The sequence below is a fragment of the Neophocaena asiaeorientalis genome, unplaced genomic scaffold (genome assembly GCF_003031525.2).
Source record: "Neophocaena asiaeorientalis asiaeorientalis breed wild unplaced genomic scaffold, Neophocaena_asiaeorientalis_V1.1 scaffold150, whole genome shotgun sequence".
In the NCBI taxonomy this organism is placed as follows: Eukaryota; Metazoa; Chordata; class Mammalia; order Artiodactyla; family Phocoenidae; genus Neophocaena; species Neophocaena asiaeorientalis.
The window spans coordinates 9,013,804-9,036,864 of NW_020176571.1; the positions used below are offsets into that span (position 1 = coordinate 9,013,804).

The 23,061-nt window shown below is 42.8% G+C and overlaps 1 protein-coding gene across 1 annotated transcript in view; it reads right to left on the bottom strand.

Annotated features, from left to right (window-relative positions):
* Positions 1–23,061, bottom strand: part of DUSP16 (dual specificity phosphatase 16) — an 82,970-nt gene that overhangs the window by 43,928 nt on the left and 15,981 nt on the right. Inside the window, exons 3-4 of the mRNA XM_024733149.1 lie at positions 1,815–2,405; positions 687–825 (exon numbers count right to left, since the gene is read on the bottom strand). Coding sequence (XP_024588917.1) covers positions 687–825; positions 1,815–2,042 — 367 coding nt within the window. The 5' untranslated portion in view covers positions 2,043–2,405. The remainder of the gene's footprint in view (positions 1–686; positions 826–1,814; positions 2,406–23,061) is intronic.

Sequence of the window (23,061 nt, forward strand, 5' to 3'; positions counted from 1 at the left end):
AAACAGGGAAAGCAAAGGATGAACAGTCTGCTTTGGAATCTGATGAGATGGAACTCCCACACCACCCTCCTTTAGGGCAGATATAAAATAGTTAGTCCTTTCCATGCACTTTACAAAGTCAGCTGGTTGCTTAGCATTTGCAAGCTGAGACTTTTTTCAGTTGTGAAAACAAAACAAAAATACGTAAGTTAGTTTTAAAATTTTCCCTCTGATAATTGGAAGAAATATCCCGCACACATTCTCTTTCTATCTCATTGTACATAACGTCCAGGAGGGGTGATCTTATCGCTGGAGTCCACTTCAACCAAAAATGTTTAGCAGGGGTTCACACTGAATGCTGGGCGGGTCCTCTCCTTGGGGGTGGGCACTGAGAGCGAGCTGAAATGCAGAGCATTCGGTGTTTGTAGATCTATACGGGCACACAGACCTACACGGCACTTCTGGCTAATAAATACCAGATGAAGAGGCATTTGAGCGAAATCAAAAATACACTGACCAATGGGGAAGAACAACAGCATTCAGGTTAACTAGAACAGTTACGTCAATCAGAAGCCTATAAATAAGTCATTTTACACAGTGACCTCAAAGTTGCGTCTACCTAGTGTGCTTCGAGCTCGTTGTGGAACCCTGCTTACTCACAGGCTCAAGGAGGTTGCGAGTCCTCACAGTTGTACCACAAGCCTTACCTGCTAGCAGGTGAACAGAGCTGAAGCTCTTCTCCAGTTTACCCAGGAGTACAGTGAGAAAACAGTCTGAGGCCAGAGAGGCCACATCTTGGGAGCTTTGATCGTAAACTACAACCTTCTGACTGCAATCAACGTCGACCTAAAATGCAAACGTGAGGCTGTCAGGGAGGAAAGCGAGGAAAATAATCCCATACACCTCTGCTGCTGAAGCAAGTAACTACTTCCTGTTTTCCTTAATAATCTGAATAAAAATGAGATGTCAAATGTACTGGATAAACCAAGCAAACGCACGGTTTAAATGTCTGCAAAAATCAACACTTACAAGGCAAACTTGATGCTATTTCTGTGTAAATGTGCTCAAAACTCCTTAGTTTTAAATCCTTAACACGATAACAGGGTAAAAACATGTACAACAAAATAATACGCAAAATAAACGTAACGATCCCGATCCCCCGAACTAAAGAAACATTTAAAATGGTTTCTGCTCAGTAACAAATCAGCTTTTCGTAAGATTAAAGCATGAACTCATTTTTATTCCTGAACAAAACAAACAGCCTTACCTACCACAAAGCTGACAGTCTGGAATCCTAAGAAAAACTTTCCTTGAAGATCCTTACATTCTGACCGTTACCTTAACTTCCCACAAATAAAAAACACTTGTAATCTAATTAGTTTCTACTTTCTCGTCAAGGCACTTGAAAAGAATGATTTCCTTTCAGTACATTTGTAAACAACATAAAACCATGTATTAGTTACTAATAATATACAAACAATATTATATACTATCATATAACTGCTAACAATTGAGTATTGTAATATACTGTATTAGACATAACTTTTTATTTGTGTTCAACTAATAAAACAACTTTTAGCATTAATAGGGAAACATAGCACTGGATCAAATAAAAACAAGTTAAGCTTTCTGTGTAGCTTAGAAGTATCCTCAGGTGTGACAGTGTCTACAATTAGTGAATTATTCTGAGGTGTCATAAGGTATCAACGTTTAGAAAAAGCAACCAAAACTTCCTCAAATTACTTCCTCCCCTTAAAAAGGAGGCTTCATTTAAAATGATTCCCCATTCAGCAGGCCCATTTATTTTAAAGAGGAAAAACAAAGCAAGCAGGTACCTTATGTTTGGCTGAGTGCTGGATGAGCTCTGTAATTAACACTTTGTCCTGTTGCAACCTTCGCCTCATGAGCTTGGAGCAGTTGATATTAATGGCTTCCAAAATGTGGGACGTATTGTATTCCACAAATGGCCGGCTATCAATTAGCAGCACTTTTTCCGTTCCACTTTCCAGCAGAGCCACCAACCTCTCAGTAACAATTTGAGTTCCAATCATCTCATGGGCCATGACAACAATAAGTCCTCTTTTCCCACCTCCTCCTTTAATTTGCCACGATGATGTAATGGTGGTGTGCTCAAAGGCTCAGCCACTCCATTGTACTGAAATGTATGAGGTCAGGCTGGTGGCGACTGGCAAGAGGAGAGTTAAACCCATTTTCAGCAAGAGCCCTCCAAGTGAATGTCTCTTTCTCTTTCCCGTTGATGTGCTCTCGCAGAGGCCTCCTGCCACAAAGCAGCCCCTCACATTTGATTCATAAAGAGATGACTGGAATAACCATTCCAACAAAAGATGCTTTGGGGCAGCCAGTGCGTTACATCATTCTTTACCTCTGTTCCCTCGCTCCAACAGCTTTACATGGGGCTGAAAAGCCTACATGGAGAGAGAAGGACAGACGGAAAACAAAACATGGGGGTCAAAAAGAGAAAGAGCATCGGATTAGAGGGAGTGTATGATTCATAATATTTACCCCATTAATCTAATTCCATACTTGATGCACTGTTTCCTTTGAACAAACAAACAAAAAGGACAAGGAGGTATGGCTTCAGGAAACGCACTAATGAGGATTCGCTTTCACCGCAAAATATAAAAACTCAAAGATGACAAAACAAGACAGAGTCATGAATTATGTATAATCACCTGGGGGCCCAGAACTGCTTGACTTACAGTATGAAATGAAAAGAGCTGTAAAAAGCCAGTCCAAGCATTTTTATTCCAGATCTTATTTGCTTATTTCTTGAAAATAGCACAGAAAACAACCACCTAAGAGCAGGTTAGCAATCTGACGTTGTCAGGACATAAAAATCTTTCCTGATGGCTTGAGAATTACTATGGTAAATGGAGTGTGTGTGCTGTGAGCATTCCTTGAAACTACCCTCAGGAAGAAGAGGCAGGAAAATGGGAGGTTCTGTAAATTTCGGCTGCCTTTTAAGGAAGAGGAGGGGCAATGACTGATGTACTTGTCACACCAAGTGCTGAACTAGCCGCTGGGGGCCTGTGAGGCATCCACTCCACCCCAGGCCGACTCACAGCTAAGATCCTGGCCGGTCCTCCGCTTCCATTCTCTTTTTCTTGTACCTCATTTTTAAGAGACTCACTGATTCCCAGCCTCAGAAAATCTCACACCTTGACCTCGGACTCTAGGTCAGCAACCCAGGCATACGAGAGCCCTTAATACTGGACCTGATGCTTACTTATTCTTGCCAGACTCCTAAGATAGACCATTTCCTAGTTAACGCTAGTTGGAGTTTTGTGCCCAGAGCTTAAGCCCGCACCCGGACCTTCAATATTCTCACGTTCCTATCTCCCCAGTCCATCTCTGCTTATAGGAAATGCCCTACTACATAAAACTAGATGTCCACTGTTGGCATTCGACTTCTAGAGGTTAAACTACTTGATGGCAGACGTTTTGTATTGTATTTCTTACTTCCACAGTGTTTTGCACATAAGATGTTCAATTTACACTGTTACAAGTTAGTAAAATCCTCCTTGTTCCAAAAATGATTTAAGATACTGAATAATTCATATGTGATTAACTGATTTTGGATTAGGATGACAGACCCCCTCAAACATCATGGGGTCCTGTTTCCTAGTTTCAGACTTAGAAATGAGAAACTGAAGCATGGAGAAGTAGGAGTAGACAGGATAGAGAGAGGAGTGGCCTCGCCCTTTACTTGTTACATAACTTGGGACAAATCATATTAACCTCTCTGACCACACTTTCCTCATCTCTAAAAGGTACATATAGTATTGGCCTTGTCTCCTCACAAAGTTTGTTTTGAGGATGAAATTATGTCAGTTATCTAAAGAGAGTAAGTCAGAAAGCAACTAGTCATCACACAGAGAAAGGAGGAAAAATGCTGTAAAGACGCCAATGGTGAACAGAGCTGCTTTGCATCTGGAATCTGAAAGGCATCCCTCAGCAGATAAAGACGGGGCAATTCCATCCTGCTACATTCCGGCTTCAGCCAGGCTGTGCCGCTTCTCTCGGAGCCAGACATCCACGGCGTTAGAAGGCACCTGAGAAGCCATCTCGTCTAGCCTCACATCTCACAAATCGGCTCCACATAATACATTATTTTTCCATTTCGTATCTTCATTATACGGATGTATTATTTTTAGTACAGCTTAATGGCAATGAAGCACAAAAGTCATCCCTACCTTCGACTGAAGAAACCAGAGCAGAGAATTTGTCCTACTCAATCAACCAATGCACATTCGCACAGCACCTACCCAGGGTATTTCTGACTCAAGTCCTGACTGCCCGGTGACACAGTTCACAGCCACGCAAGGTCCTGGGCTTGGATGGCCTGACTCCCTCACCGGGGCTCCCACTCCCGGGTTACCCTGTTTTCCTAAGAACCTGTCCCCACAATGAAGCTGCACTGAGACAGAGTGACGTGACTTGTCCACGCGGGAGCCCGGGCAGCGCAGAAAGTGGAAACCCGAGAACGGGAGCAAGTGGATGCCAACAATGGCCTGAGTCTCTGGGCCCCATTGGCTCCTCTCAGTGGTGCAAACCGGGCAGGACAAAGCAGTTATCTGGGTTAGCAGATGGAGGGACAAAGGGAGGGAGAAGACCGCAAACATGCAAAAGCTGAGTGAGAAAGTTCTCATCTTTGCTTCCCTCCAGCCAACTCTCAGAAGCCCAGATCACTGAAACCCAAGGCAGGCTGCGGCCAACAGGTCCACCGGGAAGAAAACGGTCATTCCTCCCCAGAGAACCAGAGTCGGTCGTTCCGGATAGAAAAAGACCCTTTCCCTGACCAAGAAGAGGCCTGGTCAAAGTGACCCTGACATGAGGATGTAGCTGAAACAAAACAGTGAAGGTGAACTGAGGATAAAGTGACTCCTTTCACATTGTCCTGCGGCCAGCTGGAGCCCTCTGACAGCACCTTCATGCGTAACATCTGATGTTCTGAGGTCCCAGGCGGCTACAGAGGAGGCCGAGGCTGCCAAGGGGCTGTGGAAGGTGAGGTAACAACAGCCTTAAGCCTCGTTCACTTGCAGCTACAGAATTCTGGGGAAGACCGCATCCTAGGCGACAGCTCTAATTTAGAAATTTCTCTCCATTCATTGTTCTTTCCGACGAAGGTCAACACGCTGAGATCAGGGACGCGTCTGTGATAGTTTTGTTCTCGGAATCTCTTGCATCAAGTAGAATTTAAGAGATGACAGGAGAATATTTGATAGTTGGCACCCCAACAAGCTCATCTTACCCCAAAATCTCTTCAAGACGTCAGAAGGCATACAAATTTTTAGATGGAACACGGGGGCCCAAGTGCACATAGCAAAGCCCAGGGCAGGCCAGCTTTGCTATTTACCTATTTTCTTAGACAATTTTAAAAGTTTTAATTAATTTCTTTCTATTTTTAATACGTAGTCACATGGCTCGAAAAAACATAAAAAATAGAAAACTGTATACACACTATGAATACGTATACTTTATCCATCCAATGTTTGTCCACTATATTTCAATAAAGCTGTTAAAAGTGCCATTATATTCAAAGTCCAACAAATACATTTAAGTGAAAAAAACGAGCACATTGAAAATCCTTCTCCCGCCCTCGTCCTCCACCTGCCCAGGTCCTCCCTGGCCCTCTAACTGGTAAACACTGTTAATAGTTTCTCCTGATTTCTTCCAAAGATTTTTTAAAATGAAAATAGAATAAAACACTATATATTCTTTTCCTTTCTTTTAAATGAAAATAGAATAAAACACTATATATTCTTTTCCTTTTCCTTCCCTGTTCAACTGGATACACAGTACTGTTACACATCCTGCTTTTTCTTTCACTTAAAATACTCCAATTTGATTTTTTCCAAATTTAATTAGAATGTAATACAACCTATATATCCATGGGTCTCCCATACATGCACTTTTGGAAATCGAAATGAAACATGTGGAAATACTTAACCTTAAAAGACAACTCCCAACCATAATTCAAAAAGAGTCATGTACCACAATGTTCACTGCAGCTCTATTTACAATAGCCAGGACACGGAAGCAACCTAAGTGTCCATCGACAGATGAATGGATAAAGAAGATATGGCACATATATACAATGGAATATTACTCAACCATAAAGAGAAACGAAACTGCGTTACCCGCAGTGAGGTGGATGGACCTAGAGTCTGTCATACAGAGTGAAGTTAAGTCAGAAAGAGCAAAACAAATACCGTATGCTAACACATATATATGGAATCCAAAAAAAAAGGTTCTGAAGAACCTAGGGGCAGGACAGGAATAAAGACACAGACCTACTAGACAATGGACTTGAGGACACGGGGAGGGGGAAGGGTAAGCTGTGACGAAGTGAGAGAGTGGCACTGACATATATACACTACCAAACGTAAAATAGATAGCTAGCGGGAAGCAGCCGCATAGCACAGGGAGATCAGCTCAGTGCTTTGTGACCACCTAGAGGGGCGGGATAGGGAGGGTGGGAGGGAGGGAGACACAAGAGGGAAGAGATATCGGATATATGTATATCTATAGCTGATTCACTTTGTTATAAAGCAGAAACTAACACACCGCTGTAAAGTAATCATACTCCAATAAAGATGTTAAAAAAAAAAAAAAAAGACAGCTCCCCCTTTCCTCTGGCATTACACCCAATCGGCTGTTCACCTGAGGACCAAAAGGCTGAGGAGTAATTCATGACAATGTGCTTGAAGGGTCAGCGAGCTGCTTTATGGCGCCCTAATGGGAGAGTATCCTCTGGAGCTACTCTGACTCAAGAGAAATTTAAAATGTGACACTCATGTTCAAGGAAGCACGAAATTTATCTCTTAAAGGACAACCTGCTGCAACCTGGGCTGTTCCCACCCAAAGAGAGGGCGGCACCACAAGTTCCCTGTATGGAGGCCATGGGGCCGCTGAAGGTCAAGGCCTTCAGCCGCGTCACTCTGCTGCCACCCTGTCCCTGAAGACCTCAAGAGCGATGTTCAAGGTCTCCCACCTGGGCCGCCCTCCGGGCTGCCTGGGGATCGTGCTGAGGGAGCCCTGGACCACGGTGCTACCCAGGAGATGGGGCTGGGGCAGCAGAGACTCTCTCCTCAAGAGAAGGGTGATGGGACGTCCCAGTCCACCACTGAGGAAATCTAGGAGGCGGCCGGCCTTCAGAAGACAGCGACATAACCCTTCTATATACATACAAGAGTTTTCTATTTAAAAAAAAAAAAAAAAGGGAAGAGATATGGGGACATATGTGTATATATAACTGATTCACTTTGTTATAAAGCAGAAACTAACACACCATTGTAAAGCAATTATACTCTAATAAAGATGTTAAAAAAATAAAAAATTAAAATTAAGTTTTTAAAAAGGTCAGTATTTATTATACCGAAGACTAGCAACCTTAACCAGGTCCACTGAACAAATATTTACAAAGTATCCTAGTTTCAGAAATAAAGGATTTAAAAGACTTTATTTATGAAGAGATGGAGAGAGGCAATATATCAGTATAACAAAATACACACATCAGGGAAAAACGTGGGCAGATCCCCTAAAGAGGGGCCAATTGTGGTACATTTTACATTTCAGCAAACAATTTACGTTTCCTATTTTATAACATTTAATACTGACATAAACTGTGTAAGAAACTTCCACCCTAACATACAATATTTGAAGTTTTTCTGTGTAACTTACGTTTGAGATTCCATTCGGTTACCTATGGAAATGCATCTATGACTTTACAATGGAAATTAGGAGAGTGTTATTTGCTCAAACTCACTCTACATCCAACTTCGCAAGAGTATCAATGGACTAAAGAATACCACTGAATTAGTTATGTGGGAGAACTGTTAAGTCTAAGACTATTTTGATGACCAATTTAATTAAAAGAACGAAATAAAGCTCAGCTGGCTAAGAACCAGTATTTGCCATTAGAGTAATTAGCTGAGAGGAAAAGTGTTTTGCTTCGATTGCAGCCTTTACCTGACTTGTAGCCTTTAAAGCTAGTGTCCAACCAGCAAATTTTTTAAAGACTGAGGTCGCTTTTAAATGCCTGGTAAGCGTCTCCCTCCTCTTCTCAGATGAGGCGTTATTCTTTTCGACTTCCCAGATACGATCCTGGCTTCTCGGCGGGTCACACTGCACTGGGTCTATCCCACCAGGAAAGAGGTGAGGCCCTTTCTCGCACACGATTCTCCCTCTGGGGCTGTCGCCGGCACAGCTACCCCAGTGCCCACATCAGGGCCCACAGGCTGCCCCCCATCCCACCCCCCAGTTCCATTTTAAAACCTTCCTTTTTCAAAGGAATTCCCAGGAAAGGGGAAAGGACCCCAAAGCTGAGGACAGTGACCGAGCCTTGTCTGGTTGGGCTTCAGCTCAAGTTCAGATTCTCAGAGAATTTATGGAAAGCATATAATCAGTGAGAAGTTTAAGACTGGCTTGTTGTTTAGCTATTAAACTACAAGCCAGTCTTAAATTTTTTTTCCTCCAGTAAAACTGAAGAAATAGGCAACAGGATACACCAAACAGGCTTTCAGCAGAGCCTTACACACAGAGTATTAATGAGAGAAAAACTCAACAAATCAAAAGGGAAAAAAGGCGGCCGTGATGTCTGGAAGCTTGAGCATCTGGGCCTCGGACCATTTTAATCCTACGTTGATTAACGCGTCTCTGCCTCACACGTTGCGGGTTAACCCTGACAGAAATTCTGAGGTCTGGTATTTGGTAAAACGTATGTCGTAAAGAAACAAAAACAAACCCGAAACCATCCTCACCAAAGCCAAGAGGGCTACACGAGCTTAATGCACTTCTCAGTCACCTATTCCTGCCTTGGCCATGTTTTCTTACCCCAGCATAGAGGACGCAACCTGACGAGTGGTGGCGATAACGGGATAGAGGTTGCTTGAATCACTGTCTGGACAGAGCTAGGCATGGAGACAACATTTGTCAGCACTGGAAAAATCCAACAACCGCCTCTCAGCAACTCACAGCACCGCAGGAAGAACCCGCTCTTATCAGAGGCTCAGGTTGTTTACACGCATCTCAAGGATCCACAAAGGCTGGAAGAGTAGCCATCCTTCAGAGACTCGATACAAGGCCTCTGCTGCAGACACAGACCGGCCCAGGCAGAGTCTAGATCTGGGAGAAGCCTTCCCCAAGTTTCTGCTGAGGAAGGGCACTGCGCTCTTGGAACTGGCTCACCGGAAGCCTCCCGTTTATGGTCACCTGTTCTACCTGCTTCCGCCTCCCTGACCCACCTGAGCTCTCCGCTCCCCTCCACCCCCTCCCCCCTCCTCTTTCCTGCCTCCACACCAGTTATCCATCCCTGACACACTCCTGCCCCAGGGCTCCCTCACTTACCCTTCTGCATTTAAAGCTTCCTCCTGGCACCCTGCCTGACAACGATGGACTCTACCCCCCAGAAGCAGTAGTCTTGAGGGGGTGGGAATGAAGGACCCCTGGATGGACTGGCTGGCAAGAGGAATGTGGCCAGAGGCTGGTTTAATCTGAGAGCTGAGGAGAACCTGCTGTGCAAGGGTATTTGCAATAAAGCTGGGCTGGAGGCAGGGGAGGAGAGATTCAGAATGTTAGCTGGGGAATAACTGGTACATCCTGGTTTTCCTGAGCATCTGTCAGGCCTACTGCAGCTCATTCAGTCAACCAACAAATGGTTATCGGGCACCTAATAAATGTCAGGCACTGCTGTGGAAATGCAACCAAAATGAACGACACAAAATCCCTCATCCTCCTGGAGTTTCTAACTGAATGACGAGATGCAAAATGACCAGCAACAACGACGAAACGTGTCGCGTGAGAGATGGTGACCAGTGCCGTGGAGAAAAAATTGAGCAGGGAAAGGAGAAGGAGAACGGAGGTGGAGGGGTTCAAGTTTTAAACAGAGTAGTCAGAGAAGTCCTTGCTCTGATGGTCAAGTAAAGCCCATGAGGGAGGTGGAAGATGGCTACGTGGACGCCTGGGAGACTAGTTCTCTACGTCAGGGCTTGAGGCCAATGAATGTGTTGACCAAGGTAATGCTGAATTGGGCAAATGCCAGGAAAAGATGTGGCAGGTGTTCAGTCTTCCTTCAGAACTACGGTTATATCTTTTGGAAATGAAGCAGTTTTAGTCACTTGAAACTTAATCGTAAAATATACAAACACACAAGAAAGTTTAGTAGAGTTGCTTCCTTAAAGCTACAAAGGAAGAAGCCACGGTTCCCGTGTTAGTGCATTACTTGGCAAAGAAATAAAAAGATACACTGTAACAAGAAAGATTACTATTAATGCTAATTTAATACGATTCTTCCGACTCCACAAATGCGTAGTACCTCGTAACAGAATCTTGGCTTTATAACACAGAATGTAGGAAAACATCAAAGACATGTCGAACAAGATGCACGCTTGAGTAGAGCTATACAACAAGGAAATCATTTAAAGGAGGTTTACACTAAAATAAAGAAAAATGCTTTCAAGGAGCTCTCCTTGTCAGAAGGTGTATCGAATCCTTACCACAAGGCCTTTGTAAGAGAGATTACTGTATTCAGGGGGGTAGGTAATGCTAATATAAACTTATCATCTTTATCCATGCACCACAGTTAGCCCACCTACCCCCAAACAGCAAAATTCCACTACCTAACAGGTGTACTTTCCTGACAAAGAGCTAAATTACTAAAGATATTACGACCAAAGTAAACATGACCAACAATGAAAGATAATCAAGAGGGTAAAATCAAAGTACAGAACAGTAGGCAAAGCAGAACCTCAAACACCCACATATATACAAACGCACGGACATATATATTCAAAAATGTCATAATAGCTCTGCTTGGGTAAGGGTAATATTTATTATATTCTTTTCTTTCCCATAATCTTGGAAAATGCAAAAAAAATTAGAGAAAGGGCATGACATCCACGCAGACCCGGGTCCTGGGGGCTCTAGCCCTCCTCAACAGCGCTGTCAAGAAAAGTGTGGGCTGGGAATTCCCTGGCAGTTCAGCGGTTAGGACTCGGTGCTCTCACTGCCTTGGGCCCAGGTTCGATCCCTGGTCAGGGAACTAAGATCCCGCGAGCCGCGTGGCATGGCCAAGAAAAAAAAAAAAGAAATGTATACACACACACACAATGACGACAAAAAAGTGTGCGTTTGGGCAAAGCAAGAATATCAACAAACACGATATAGGGAAGCTGATGGTTACCCTCAAGGTAAAAAGCTGAATCTCTACTTCACAAAAGGACTTACAAAGGATTATTTTAATAACAATAACGTTTGGGGGGGTGAGAAAAGTTAAATTTTAAATTACACACTTGTGACTATAAACCTGGACTTTTAAAAAGGGTCAGCTGAGGTGTAACTCTTTTAATACAGAAGGGTTTTTTTTTTGTATACAAAGGACTCGTAGCTAGCTTTCTAATATATTCCCTAACACTCTTAAAATGTATTTCAATTTATAAAGTTTCCAAAACAAACCTACCTAAAGCATCGCAAATGAAACACCGTGCGACTTTTACTCCTCTCACTGGAAAAGCACAAATTCTTTTCACAGAGTCGCTAAGCGGCCCCGTCACTGTCCTCAGCTCCTAAACAGACATGCACAAGACTTGAACAGATTCCAGGCGTGGCCTTCAAGCCTGGACCACACCTGCTTCCAAGGCCCTGAGGCTAAAAATAACCCTGGGGCCTCAAAAATGGGACACCAGCCAGGCCAGGGGTAGCTGCCGGCCCCCTGCTCCGCTCCACTGACAGTGAAAGCGGGAGCTACGAAGCTCGACGAGCACAAAATCCTCCACCACAGGCTCCTGTCTGTCTCTCTGTGCCAACCACCTCCATCCTAGGCCGGCTCAGTTTCTTTTCCCCTTGATGCCAAAACCAACCCTAGGAACTTAGAAACAAGCAAGGTTTTATGGTGTATTGTTTAAACAAAACAAAACAAAACAAAAAAACCCTGTGGAGCAAGACTCAGGAGACCTTGTTCCTAAGTTCAGCTCCTCTACGAAGATGCAAAACTGTCACAGCAAGAGTCACATCCTCCAGCCTGTTGTTTCCTCACCTGTGATCACGTAACATCTAAGGATTATCTAAGGATGTGACGAGATCGCCGTCAGCGCATCTCAGGTCTTAGCAAGTTGCCCTGACAAGGACAGAGTAGCAGGGCGGATGTGATCATCGGGCAGTCACGTTGAGGAGTCAGTCTGCATCCTCCAACAGACAAGTTAAAACGTAACTCCTGGACAATGGCTCCGCAAAAAGCATGGTGAGCAGACAATTTCCTTTGTGGTGGAGGATTTCCATTGCTCCAAGACAATGACTCCCACTTCTCTGCCAGCCCCAGAATTTGCAGGATTCCCCTCTGGGACTGTTACGCTACCAGGTAAGGAAGAAAGAAAGGGAGGGAGGTCGGAGGAGGGGCAGAGGAAGGGGCAGCGGCAGCATCGCTGTTCCCTCCAGGCTCCCGGGCTAATTTAAGTCACGGCATCTGTCTTCACGCTTCCCCTTCTGAGGCCCGGGGAGTCACTGGTGTCGGGAGGGTGCGCCACAGGGCAAAGTGGGTGACAGGGCCAGGACCTGGGCCGAAGAATCATAGCGCCACAAGATAGAAGGAGACCGCAGAGCAGCCCAAGATGCTCCCGAGATGGGAGCCCGACTGTGTCCTGTCCTCACCTGTAGTTACTTTTTCCGCTCTGTCCTTTCCACCTTCTATCTTTGTCCTATAATTTGGCTCTAACACACGTCACCAAATGGCAACTTCTGTGCCCTTACCGGTGCTCAGATGCCTTGACGCTTCTTTCTCACTCCCTCTCTCCCTTCATATTCACCTTAATTTCTCTCCCTGGTATTAAAACAGAGCCTCTTCCCTTCTAAGGTTTACCGCTTATCATTAATCATCAATTCTCCTTTTCGGGGGGAACTGCCAAGGCCCCACATGTGTTGCTATTACAGTGAACAGTCATCACTGCTCCAGACTGCTCTGACCCACACTTCCGTGGATTCAGGTGTTGTGTCAACCTTTAAAATCTTTTGATTACTTGTTACCTTAGAATAAAAACTTTTATTTCGGAGGAGAGAGGTAAAATTTTCCAGTGAGGTTATTTCATACGTGGTCATACTGAGTAGAGATGATTACTTCGGGATCTTACGTTTTCACTAGCCCTCAAATGCCCTGATGATCTAGACACTAAAAGTTAAATCCCCACCTAAACCTCAGAGGAAGACAATACAAACGCTCAGTGTCTTCCCACCAGATTATTTAGAAACTAACAAGAACTGAGTTATTTTGTAACGGAGAGCTTGGGTCTGAAGCAGGAAGCAAGCGCTGCACGTGTGGACAGAGCTGTCTTCGTCCGGAGTCTGCCGGCACCTGTGTCAGCAGCATCCCTGCCCACCCTGCCTGGTTCCTCCACCCCCAGCCTCGGGTGAGCACAAACCCCAGCCCGAGGACCTTCCAAGAGGAAGAAGAAAAGGCAGAGCGGAGACCTAAACAACGGCCGGCCTCTTATCTCTGCTCCCAGTGACTCTATTGGCTAATTTTTAAAAAAGGATTTCCCGCACAATTTGAATAGCAAAATAAATAGTAATGGATTATAACCCACAGAATAAATAACCATGAGTGCAAAAAAAAAAAAAAAAGAAATTTCTCACAAAACACTTGCTCTATGATGAAAGTTTGAGAGGATGGTGTTTCTATTTGCTTTTTTTTTTCTTTTTTAATACGTTGTTCTGTCATCTTAACTCCCTCCATCAACTCTGGCGTGACACCGGTCGGGTTCCAGCATGCCGCATGCAGCAGGGAACACCTTCCTACCAAAGCCTCACTTTCCCTCTCTGAAAAATACCAAAGTCTGTATTGGTTTAAGTTAAATTAACTTAGATGTCTAAACCAATGCAGGGCACTGTGGACAACACAGAAGAGATGGCAGGTCCCTGATGTTAATTGGTTGAGTAAATAGTTTTAAAAAATGACATCTGGACAAACACAAAATGATAATGTGCTGGCAGATGTACAGCAGCTCAGAGAGGAAGGCTTCCCGGCGTTCTGAAGGAAAACAGGGACGTGAAGTGCCAGAGAGAAGAGGGAAGAAAAGTGCAGGTGAAGGCAATGCAGGAGCAAAGGCAGAGGGAGGGGCCGTGCGCAGCTTTTCCCGGCCAGAGCACAGACTGCCTCGGCGAGTAACGAATAAGCTGGTGAAGTAGGAAGGGCCGCTGCTGACACACCTGGACGTCTACAGCCGTCTAAGCCACCGCGAGCTTCAGGAACAGAACAGGAGAACATCACAGAGGAATGTCTCTCTGGGAGCCTTGTATGGATTGAAAGGAGAAAACAGGAGAAAGGAGACTAACCAGTTATCACCTCTACAGTTCCAGGTATCTGAGGATGGGCTCTGCCTAGGAGGGTGACTGTAAGATCTGACAGGAAAAGAAAGATCCAAGAGGCTGGGAGGGTCAAAATCCAAGGCAGCACGCCGGGCACAAAGCACCTTTATGAAATAGCGCACTTCCTGACTGAAAGCGCCCGTGCAAAGGGCTGCTGAGACTTCAGTATTAAATTACTGCACCACGAGAACACCGTCTGAAAACATCTCAATACCCATTCTGCCCTTGCTTCAGATGGACCAATATCAAGCAGAATGAGCAACATGTACAAGTTCAAGTTTTACTGGTCAGGGCCTGTTGAGAAACCACAAGAATTAGGCATAGCAGAAGGTCAAAATTAGGCAAAGCAGAACGTAAGCAGAGTGAAGTCCGATGTTGGCATTATGGGTGACTTGCTCCTATATACTGACTATTTTTCAGTAATTTCCCAATTTTCCATTATATATGAGTGTATATGTATATAAAACTTTTGCAACAGGAAATTAAAAGTATATAGTTTTAATCAGTCATAACTCATGTCATTCTCAGGCTGTTCAGAGAAGGAAAGGAGATTTGGAAGTCGAGGTACTGGGGCCTACTCTCTGCATTAGCTAAGTAAAAATTATTTTGTAGGAATCATTAACCAAAATACGTTTTAATACAGAATCATGGGATTTATCCAACAGTGACTTAGTAGTCTGAAAAAAATTAAAGAGATTTTTAAAATGTAATTACACATCCCTGTGACGACCATGCTCCAAGGCACATGGCATGCGAATGCATTCTAGACAAAGCAGTGTAAGTATATATGGTTTCATACAGGGCAATGCGCCTTTTCCAAATGTAACCTTCAGTATCAAAGACCATATATTCAAAATTAAAATTAAAAGCGAAATGATTACAAATACAGTATGCCTGCCACAAGTGAACTTAGTATAAAGCAGACCATAGGACTGTCTATTAAGTAACTCACTGACTTAAAAACCAAAATATCCAATTTCACCATCTCACCTAAAATGCAGCCCATGGCATAGAGCCTAAGAATTATGTTCATACAGCTCTACTGTTTTATCCCTCTGCCTAGATTCCCAAATAGGTTTAAAAGAAACCTATCACATTTGCTATCAACACATGTAAGCATCACAGAGCACTAAGTACAGGGCAGCCAATGTTTAGTTTTTTCTCCTGCAAATAGTGTTTGTTTTTCTGAATTCTAGGATTGTGGACTTTAATGTGTAAAACTACAGGAAGAAAAATGAAATGGGTTAGTAGAATAGACATGTGCTCATTTACTGAGTGCCTACTATATTCAATTCCCTAGAGAGCAACTTCCCACTTTTGTTTAATCACAAGAACTACTTAGGAACTTGATAAAAAATAATCACCCAAAAAAAAAAAAAAAAATCACCCAGGCCCCACCCCTGAAGATCAATTCTTAGAGCATGGAGTGGAGACTGCGAATTTGTATTTTTGACAAATGCTCCAGAAGTTTCTTAGGGTCATTTTTAAGTACATCTTTAAGTTTGAAAAACAATGCCCTCAAGACACATTTGGGGGACTTCCCTGGTGGTACAGTGGTTAAGAATCCGACTGCCAATGCAGGGGACACGAGTTTGAGCCCTGGGCTGGGAAGATCCCACATGCCGCGGAGCAACTAAGCCCGCGAGCCACAACTACCGAAGCCCAACTGCCACAACTACCGAAGCCCGCGCACCTAGAGCCCGTGCTCCGCAACAAGAGAAGCCACCGCAATGAGAAGCCCACGCACCGCAACAGAGTAGCCCCCGCTCACTGCAATGAGAAAGCCCGCGCGCAGCAACAAGGACCTAACGCAGCCAAAAATAAATAAATAAATTTATTTAAAAAAAAAAAGACACGACGGGGTCTCTCAATGTTCACATTCAATGAGTTGTCAAGACCTACTGATATTCAGTCTCTCTCACCTGGAGGACAGAAAGGTGTGAAAGCTGTTTGAACTGAACATAATGGCAACAGGAACTGCCAGTAATGGAGGAATGGGCAGTCAGCCAGAGACCATCCGACTCTCACAGCTGAAGCAGGACGTCCATTCAGTCTAGTGCATGCCTTCTGGTAGGTTAATAATATCCATTTACAAAATGCAAAGTATTTGCCCAAAGTCACACAATTCGTCAGTGGTGGAACAGAGACGTTTCTATGAACAGTGCTTTCCATAACCCTACAGAGCTTAACCAAACATTTTGCAAATTTTAATAGGCTCCTGAAAGGCACAGAAAGCAACAGATTTCAAAAGATGAAAAATAACACACCCTTTTAAACGCCTGATGCGTGTGGCTGTGAAGAGGAGGGGCCTCATCAAAAGGCCAGCCCGCCACGCAGTTACAAATAGCCACGAACAAAGCAGAGAACCAAGCGATGAGGCGACAAGCCTTCACAGAACACTCACGAAGACCGAGGAACCCTGGGAGCAGAAGCTGGTCTGCTTCACTGAGTCACTGTGAGAACACAGTAAGTATGTGGAAGAGCGGTACTTTGCAAATTGGAACATTGACTGAAAAGCTAATAACACAGGATGAACGGGGAAGTATTTTGGCTAATACGGTATTTCTGAACCTTGCCTGCATATGAAGTCACCCGGGGAGCTCTTAAATATCCTGAAGTACCTCAGACCGACCAATCAGAATCCCTGGGGAGTGGGCCCCAGGCATCAGTATTTTTTACCCAAACAGGTAAAGGTGGATTCTTTACCTCCTCCCGAGGGTCACAAAAGACAGGCCACTTGCAAGGCAGAGTTTAAAAGGGAGCAAAGGAGAAATCTGGTGATGTACACAGCGCTGTAACTCGTCTGCCCTATTTCTTGAGGTACGTGTTTTATAACACCTGCTGGAAGCCTGGGGTTCTGGATATATTATCAGGTAATGGATCAAGTTCTCAGTGTCGCAGTTTCTCTAATTCCAATAATAATAAAGGAGCACAATTCACTTATGACACCCAACAGAAGGCCACAAGGATATGCTGGGTCACAGAACCCCACTGTGGCTTACTCAAACAGCTTATGGTTGAAGCAACCCAGTTTCCAATCTGTTTTCACTGTTTTTTAGAGGTAGATGTATCAAAAAAAAAAAAGAAAAAAGGCTTTTAAAAGGCTGGGAGGAGACAAGGTAGAGCTCAGTTTTCACCTGTGTACAAACAAATGCAAGTTAAATATCTGCGCCCAGGAATTTCCCATTACTAAGGGCAAATCACCACTACAAGGGCAGACAATCTTTTGTAATTCCTCTCTCTAGTCCAATCCTGTAAAACTTCATTTAATAAGCTGATGACAGAAACCAAGATTTGGGCCTCCAGCCAAACAATCTATATTATATTAAATAAAGGATATCCCCACCCTTCTCAAGGTTGTGCCAGCAATTTCTTAAAAAAAAGGTGGCATTCAACCAAAGTCAGGAGTTTTTATTCATAATACACCTTATTAACATACAGTAGAAGAAACTAGACGAGGAAGTGTTCACAGGCTGTCTCCTTCGAACAGTGGGTCTCCCCGTGGCTCATTCACTGAACAACAGTTTTTGAACATCCTGTCTGTGCAAGCCTCTTTGCTCAAGTACCTCGGGAGGACACAATTTAAGACAATACCATAGAAATACAATCTGTACCCAGGCCATCTGCCAGGCTCAGCAGGACGGGAGGTCTCCAAGAGTAAGAGAAGGGAGGACTTCCAGGGGTGGCGTCTGGAGGTCGGCGGGGGGGCGGTGATGAATCTCACCAGCACATATGTCCCTCTGGATGTTCTCCTACCCCAGCTCTGAGGATGCTACACAACCTGTATTCACGAACAACCTCTGGCCAAGGGAAGTCCGGAGGAAGCGGGGACGTCACCAGCCAGCAAAACCTTCTACCAATTCTGGAGGCAACCTCTGTGCATCTGGTCCTGGAAGGGTGGCTGTTTCCTGCCAGGCAACACCTAACACAGACTCATCTTCAGGAGGCAGACAGGTTGCTGGTTGTCACTGTGGCACTGACCTAGCAGAGGGGAAGGCGGGGAGGGGGAAGGAGGTTCATCTTCCTTCAGACCCCAGGTACGCACAGTACCCTCCCCCAAGACAAATACAAACACAAAAAAGAGAAGAATGAAAGGCAGGTACCCGCTTTACAACTCTGACAGTTATCTGACAAGATTACACTGACTTAACTTCTGCCCAGCAGCATCTCTTGCAAAGTGTAAGCAGGAAGAATACAAAGGAGGAACTCGTTAAAATTAGTCCATTCTATTGGAAGGCCCAGTAAGGCAGGCAAAAGGCATAAGTTCTCAGGAGCCAGGCCATCTAAATAGCTGTAGACAGTAGAAGTTAGCTGTCTAGACCCACGGTCCTCAGGCTTTTCAGTCTACACACCACTTGAGAACGACAAAACTGCCTGGTCCACGTCTCCCTGACAACTGTTTCTCTGACTACAGTCATCCCTCAGTAACCACAGGGATAGATGACAGGAGCCCGCATGGACACCAAAATCCTAGGATGCTCAAGTCCCTTAAATAAAATGACGTAGCACAGTGAATACAGTCAGCCCTCCACGTCTGTGGGTTTTGCACGTGGAAACTGTACTCGTGATCCATTACAAATCCTAGAGGAAACAATGTCCAAGAAAGTTCTGTAGAGCACTATAGTGAGATATGAAGCCTAGATCAGAATTTAGATATGAGAGTACTAAAAACATGTACACAAAAACCTGTACAAGAATGTTCATAGCAGCATTATTTATAATGGCCCCGAAGTGCCTCAGCTGATGAATGGATATGCAAAATGTGTCTATATCCAGACAACAGAATATTACTCAGCCATTAAAGGGAACGGATTCGATACCAGCGACAACACGGATAAACTCTGAAAACATTAAGCTAAGTGAAAGAAACCAGACACAAAAGCGGGGAGGAGGGAGATGGGGAGTGACTGCTAATGTGTAAAAGGATTGTTTGGGGTGATGGTTCAACAGCGGTGATGGTTGCACAGTTCTGTAGATATACTAAAACCACTGATTTGTATACTTTAAAAGGATAAATTTTATACTTGTGAGTTTTATCTCGATTTTTTTAAAAGTATAAATTTTATGGTAAGTGAATTACATTTCAGTAATTTTTTAAAAAAAGACAAAGAAAGGCCAAGGAACTACACCAAAGAAAAGGAAACTAGAAAGATAAGTGACAAGTAAATGCAATATCTGATCCTCAACTGGATCCTGTACTAGAGGGAAACAATGCTATGAAGAATGTTGTTGGATTGACTGACAAGATGGGAATACAAATGGTGGACTGAACAGAGGTATTAAATCCAGGCTAGGTTTACTGGGTTTAGCAGCCCTACTGGGGGTAGGAGAATGTCCTTGTTCTTTGGAGACCCACTGACGTGCTTGGGGACAGAGGACCATGATGTGTGCAAGTTATTCTCAAATGGGGAAATAAATCATGTATATATGTGAAGAGCGAGGGCAAGTGATAAAGCAAAGAGAGAAAACTATTAATAGTAGATGCTGATCTTTTTTCTCTAAGTGTAAAGTTATTTCCAAACAAAAAGTTTAAAATAATTTACACATACTGTAAGATCCAAAACTTCTTTCAATAAATTAACCTGTATAAATATACTTGCTCAAATACATTTTATGTGAAATACTGTTCACTGAAACATTTTGTAATTATAAAGTCAGAAACAATCTCAATGTCAATGAATGATAAATGGTCTGAATATATTATATTCCACATGACTCTAAAAAGAAAGATGTCTGTCTATACGTACTGATATAGAATGGTTTCCAACAATATATTCTTTCATGAAGGGAAAAAAAAAAAACCACAAAACAGGGATACAGGAAGAATGGGTTTATCCCTAGCCACAAAAGCAATAAAATAAAAACTCGAGAAGCCTAGGAATGTCTTGATTTAGTCAGGAAAGAATTTAAACCTGTTCTCTATATTTATTTATGGAGCTAGTTATTTGTATCTGTAGATACAAATAATTTTCTCTCTTACAACACTGATAATATGAACTTTACTAATGAAAACAAATATAATCTTGGATGCCGTTCACTCCTATGGTTAACTCAAAATATTTCTTTTAACAAACTTTTAAAATTCAAATATAACATATATTCCAAAAAGCATACAAATCACGAATGTACAAAGAACTTTTACAAAGTTAACATACTCATATAACTACCATCCTGATCAAGTACTAGAAGATTCCAGAAGCTGGCCTCATATACCATCCCATCAACTAATCTCCCTCCCTAAATGTAACCACTATCCTGACTCCTTACCCATATATTAGTTTTGCTTGTATTTTTAAATAAATAAATAATTAACTTTTTGGCTGCATTGGGTCTTCGTGGCTGCGCACGGGCTCTCTCCAGTTGCGGCGAGTGGGGGCCACTCTTCATTGCAGTGTGCAGGCCTCTTATTGCGGTGGCTTCTCTTGTTGCAGAGCATGGGCTCCAGGCACACGAGCTTCAGTAGTTGTGGCTCGCAGGCTCTAGAGTGCAGGCTCAGTAGTTGTGGCGCACGGGCTTAGTTGCTCTGTGGCATGTAGGACCTTCCCAGACCAGGGCTCGAATCCGTGTCCCCTGCATTGGCAGGCAGATTCCTAACCACTGCGCCACTAGGGAAGTCCTAGTGTCCTTGTTTTTGAACTCTTTTGTGTCTGAACTCTTTTACTCAACATTATATTCGAGCCCATGTTGTTGTCAATAGCAGTAGTTTTTCCTGTTTGCTGTTCTATGGTATTTCACTGAATATACAACGATGTATTATATTTCTCCATTCTACTATTGATGGACCTTTTGGGTTGTTTCCAGTTCAGAGTCATTATGAATTATACTACGAACATTCTTGTACACGTCTTTTGGTGAACATAAGCACACATGTTTCTGTTGGGTATACAACTAGGACTGGATTTGCTGGGTCAGAGGCACAATGAGTGTATAGAACTTTAATACTACCAATTTTCCAAAGCAATTGTGCTAATTTACAATTCCACCATCAGTGTTTGAGAGTTCTGGGTGCTCTGCATCCTTGCTGACACTTGATATTGTCAAGTTTTTTGTTGCTGTACTTGTTTTTAAATTTTAGCTATTCTGGTCAGTGTGCAGGGATAATTCACTCTAGTTTTACTGAGCATTATTTGATAACTACTGTGTTGAGCACCTCTATAAGCTTTTTTTAACCTCCTGTATTTAGATCTACAATTGACCTGGAATTCTTCTGTGTGTATGATGCGAGGTAGGGGGAAAAATTAGTTTTTTTCAATATGGATAAGCAATTGATCCAGGATTATTTATTGAACAGACTTTTCTTTCCACATTGCTGTATGATGCCATCTTAATCATAAATTGTGTGTATATGTGTGTGTGTGTATAAAATATATGTATTACTTATAAATACACACATACTTTTATATATTAATTGTGGGTCTGTTTCTGGTTTCTGTTCTATTCCATTGATCTATTTGTTTATTCTACGCTGCATATACAATAGTGTAAATTCTGCAATTTGTTTTTCTTCAACATTATTACCTTGACTAATTGGCCATTTGTGTTTCCATATAAGTTTCAGAATCAGCTTGTGTAACGATTTTAGACATCGTTTATTAGATTTAGTCCTAGGTATTTGATATTTTTTGATGCTATTATACATATCATCTTTCTTAAAACTTCATTTTCTGATTACTACTGCTATACAGAAATACAGATTTCACATACTGACCTGGTATCTAAACTTACTTTTTAAAAAATATTACTTTTAATTTATAAAAAGTAAAATTCACGTTTTTTGGTGTATAGTTCTATGAGTTTTGACCACATGTATAATGTAACCATCACCACAACCAAGACAGAACACTTCCATCACTCCAGAAGATTTCTTCATGCCACTCCGTTGTAATCAGCACCTTCTCCCCACCCTGCACACTGACTGACCTGTTCTCCACACCTACAGCTTTGCCTTTCTGGAATATGACTTAAATTGAATCATAGAGTGTATCACTTTCTGACAGTGCCTTCTTTTACTCAACATACTGGCTTTAAGATTCATACCTGTTGTTGCATTTATCAATAGTTTGTAGGAATGTACCACCATTTGTATATTCATTCACCGGTTGGAGGATATTTAGGTTCTTTCTAGTTTTGGGTGATTATTCATAAAACTGAATAAATATTTGAGGACAGGTTTTTGTGTGAACATAATTTCTCATTTTTCTTAAGTAAATACCCAGGAGCAGGACTGACGAGTCATATGGTAAGTGTACGTTTACCTTCATAAGAAACTGTTGAACTGTCTTCTGCAATAGCCATACCATTTTGCACTCCCACCAGCAACATATGAAAGTTCCATTTGCTCTGCACCCTCACCAGAACTTGGTTCACATTTAGGAAGTTCCTATTTTTGTTTGCCAAGAGCTTTTTATCATGACAGATACCAGATTTTAACAAATAGTTTGCCTGAATTACTGAGACAGTCATATGGTTTTTCTACCTTTTACAGTTAATGTGGTAAATTATATTAACTGATTTTTTAATACTATCAAAACATTTTTACATGTACATTCCCAATTTAATTAGAAAAGCTTAATGATCAAATCTTGTTACTCTAATAATAGGTTAGAAGGTACATGCATAAATGAACACTAATGATATTCTAAAATCCTACCACCTAGCCAAAACTGTATGATCCCTTCGGTCACATTTCCTAGCAAGAATTTCCCC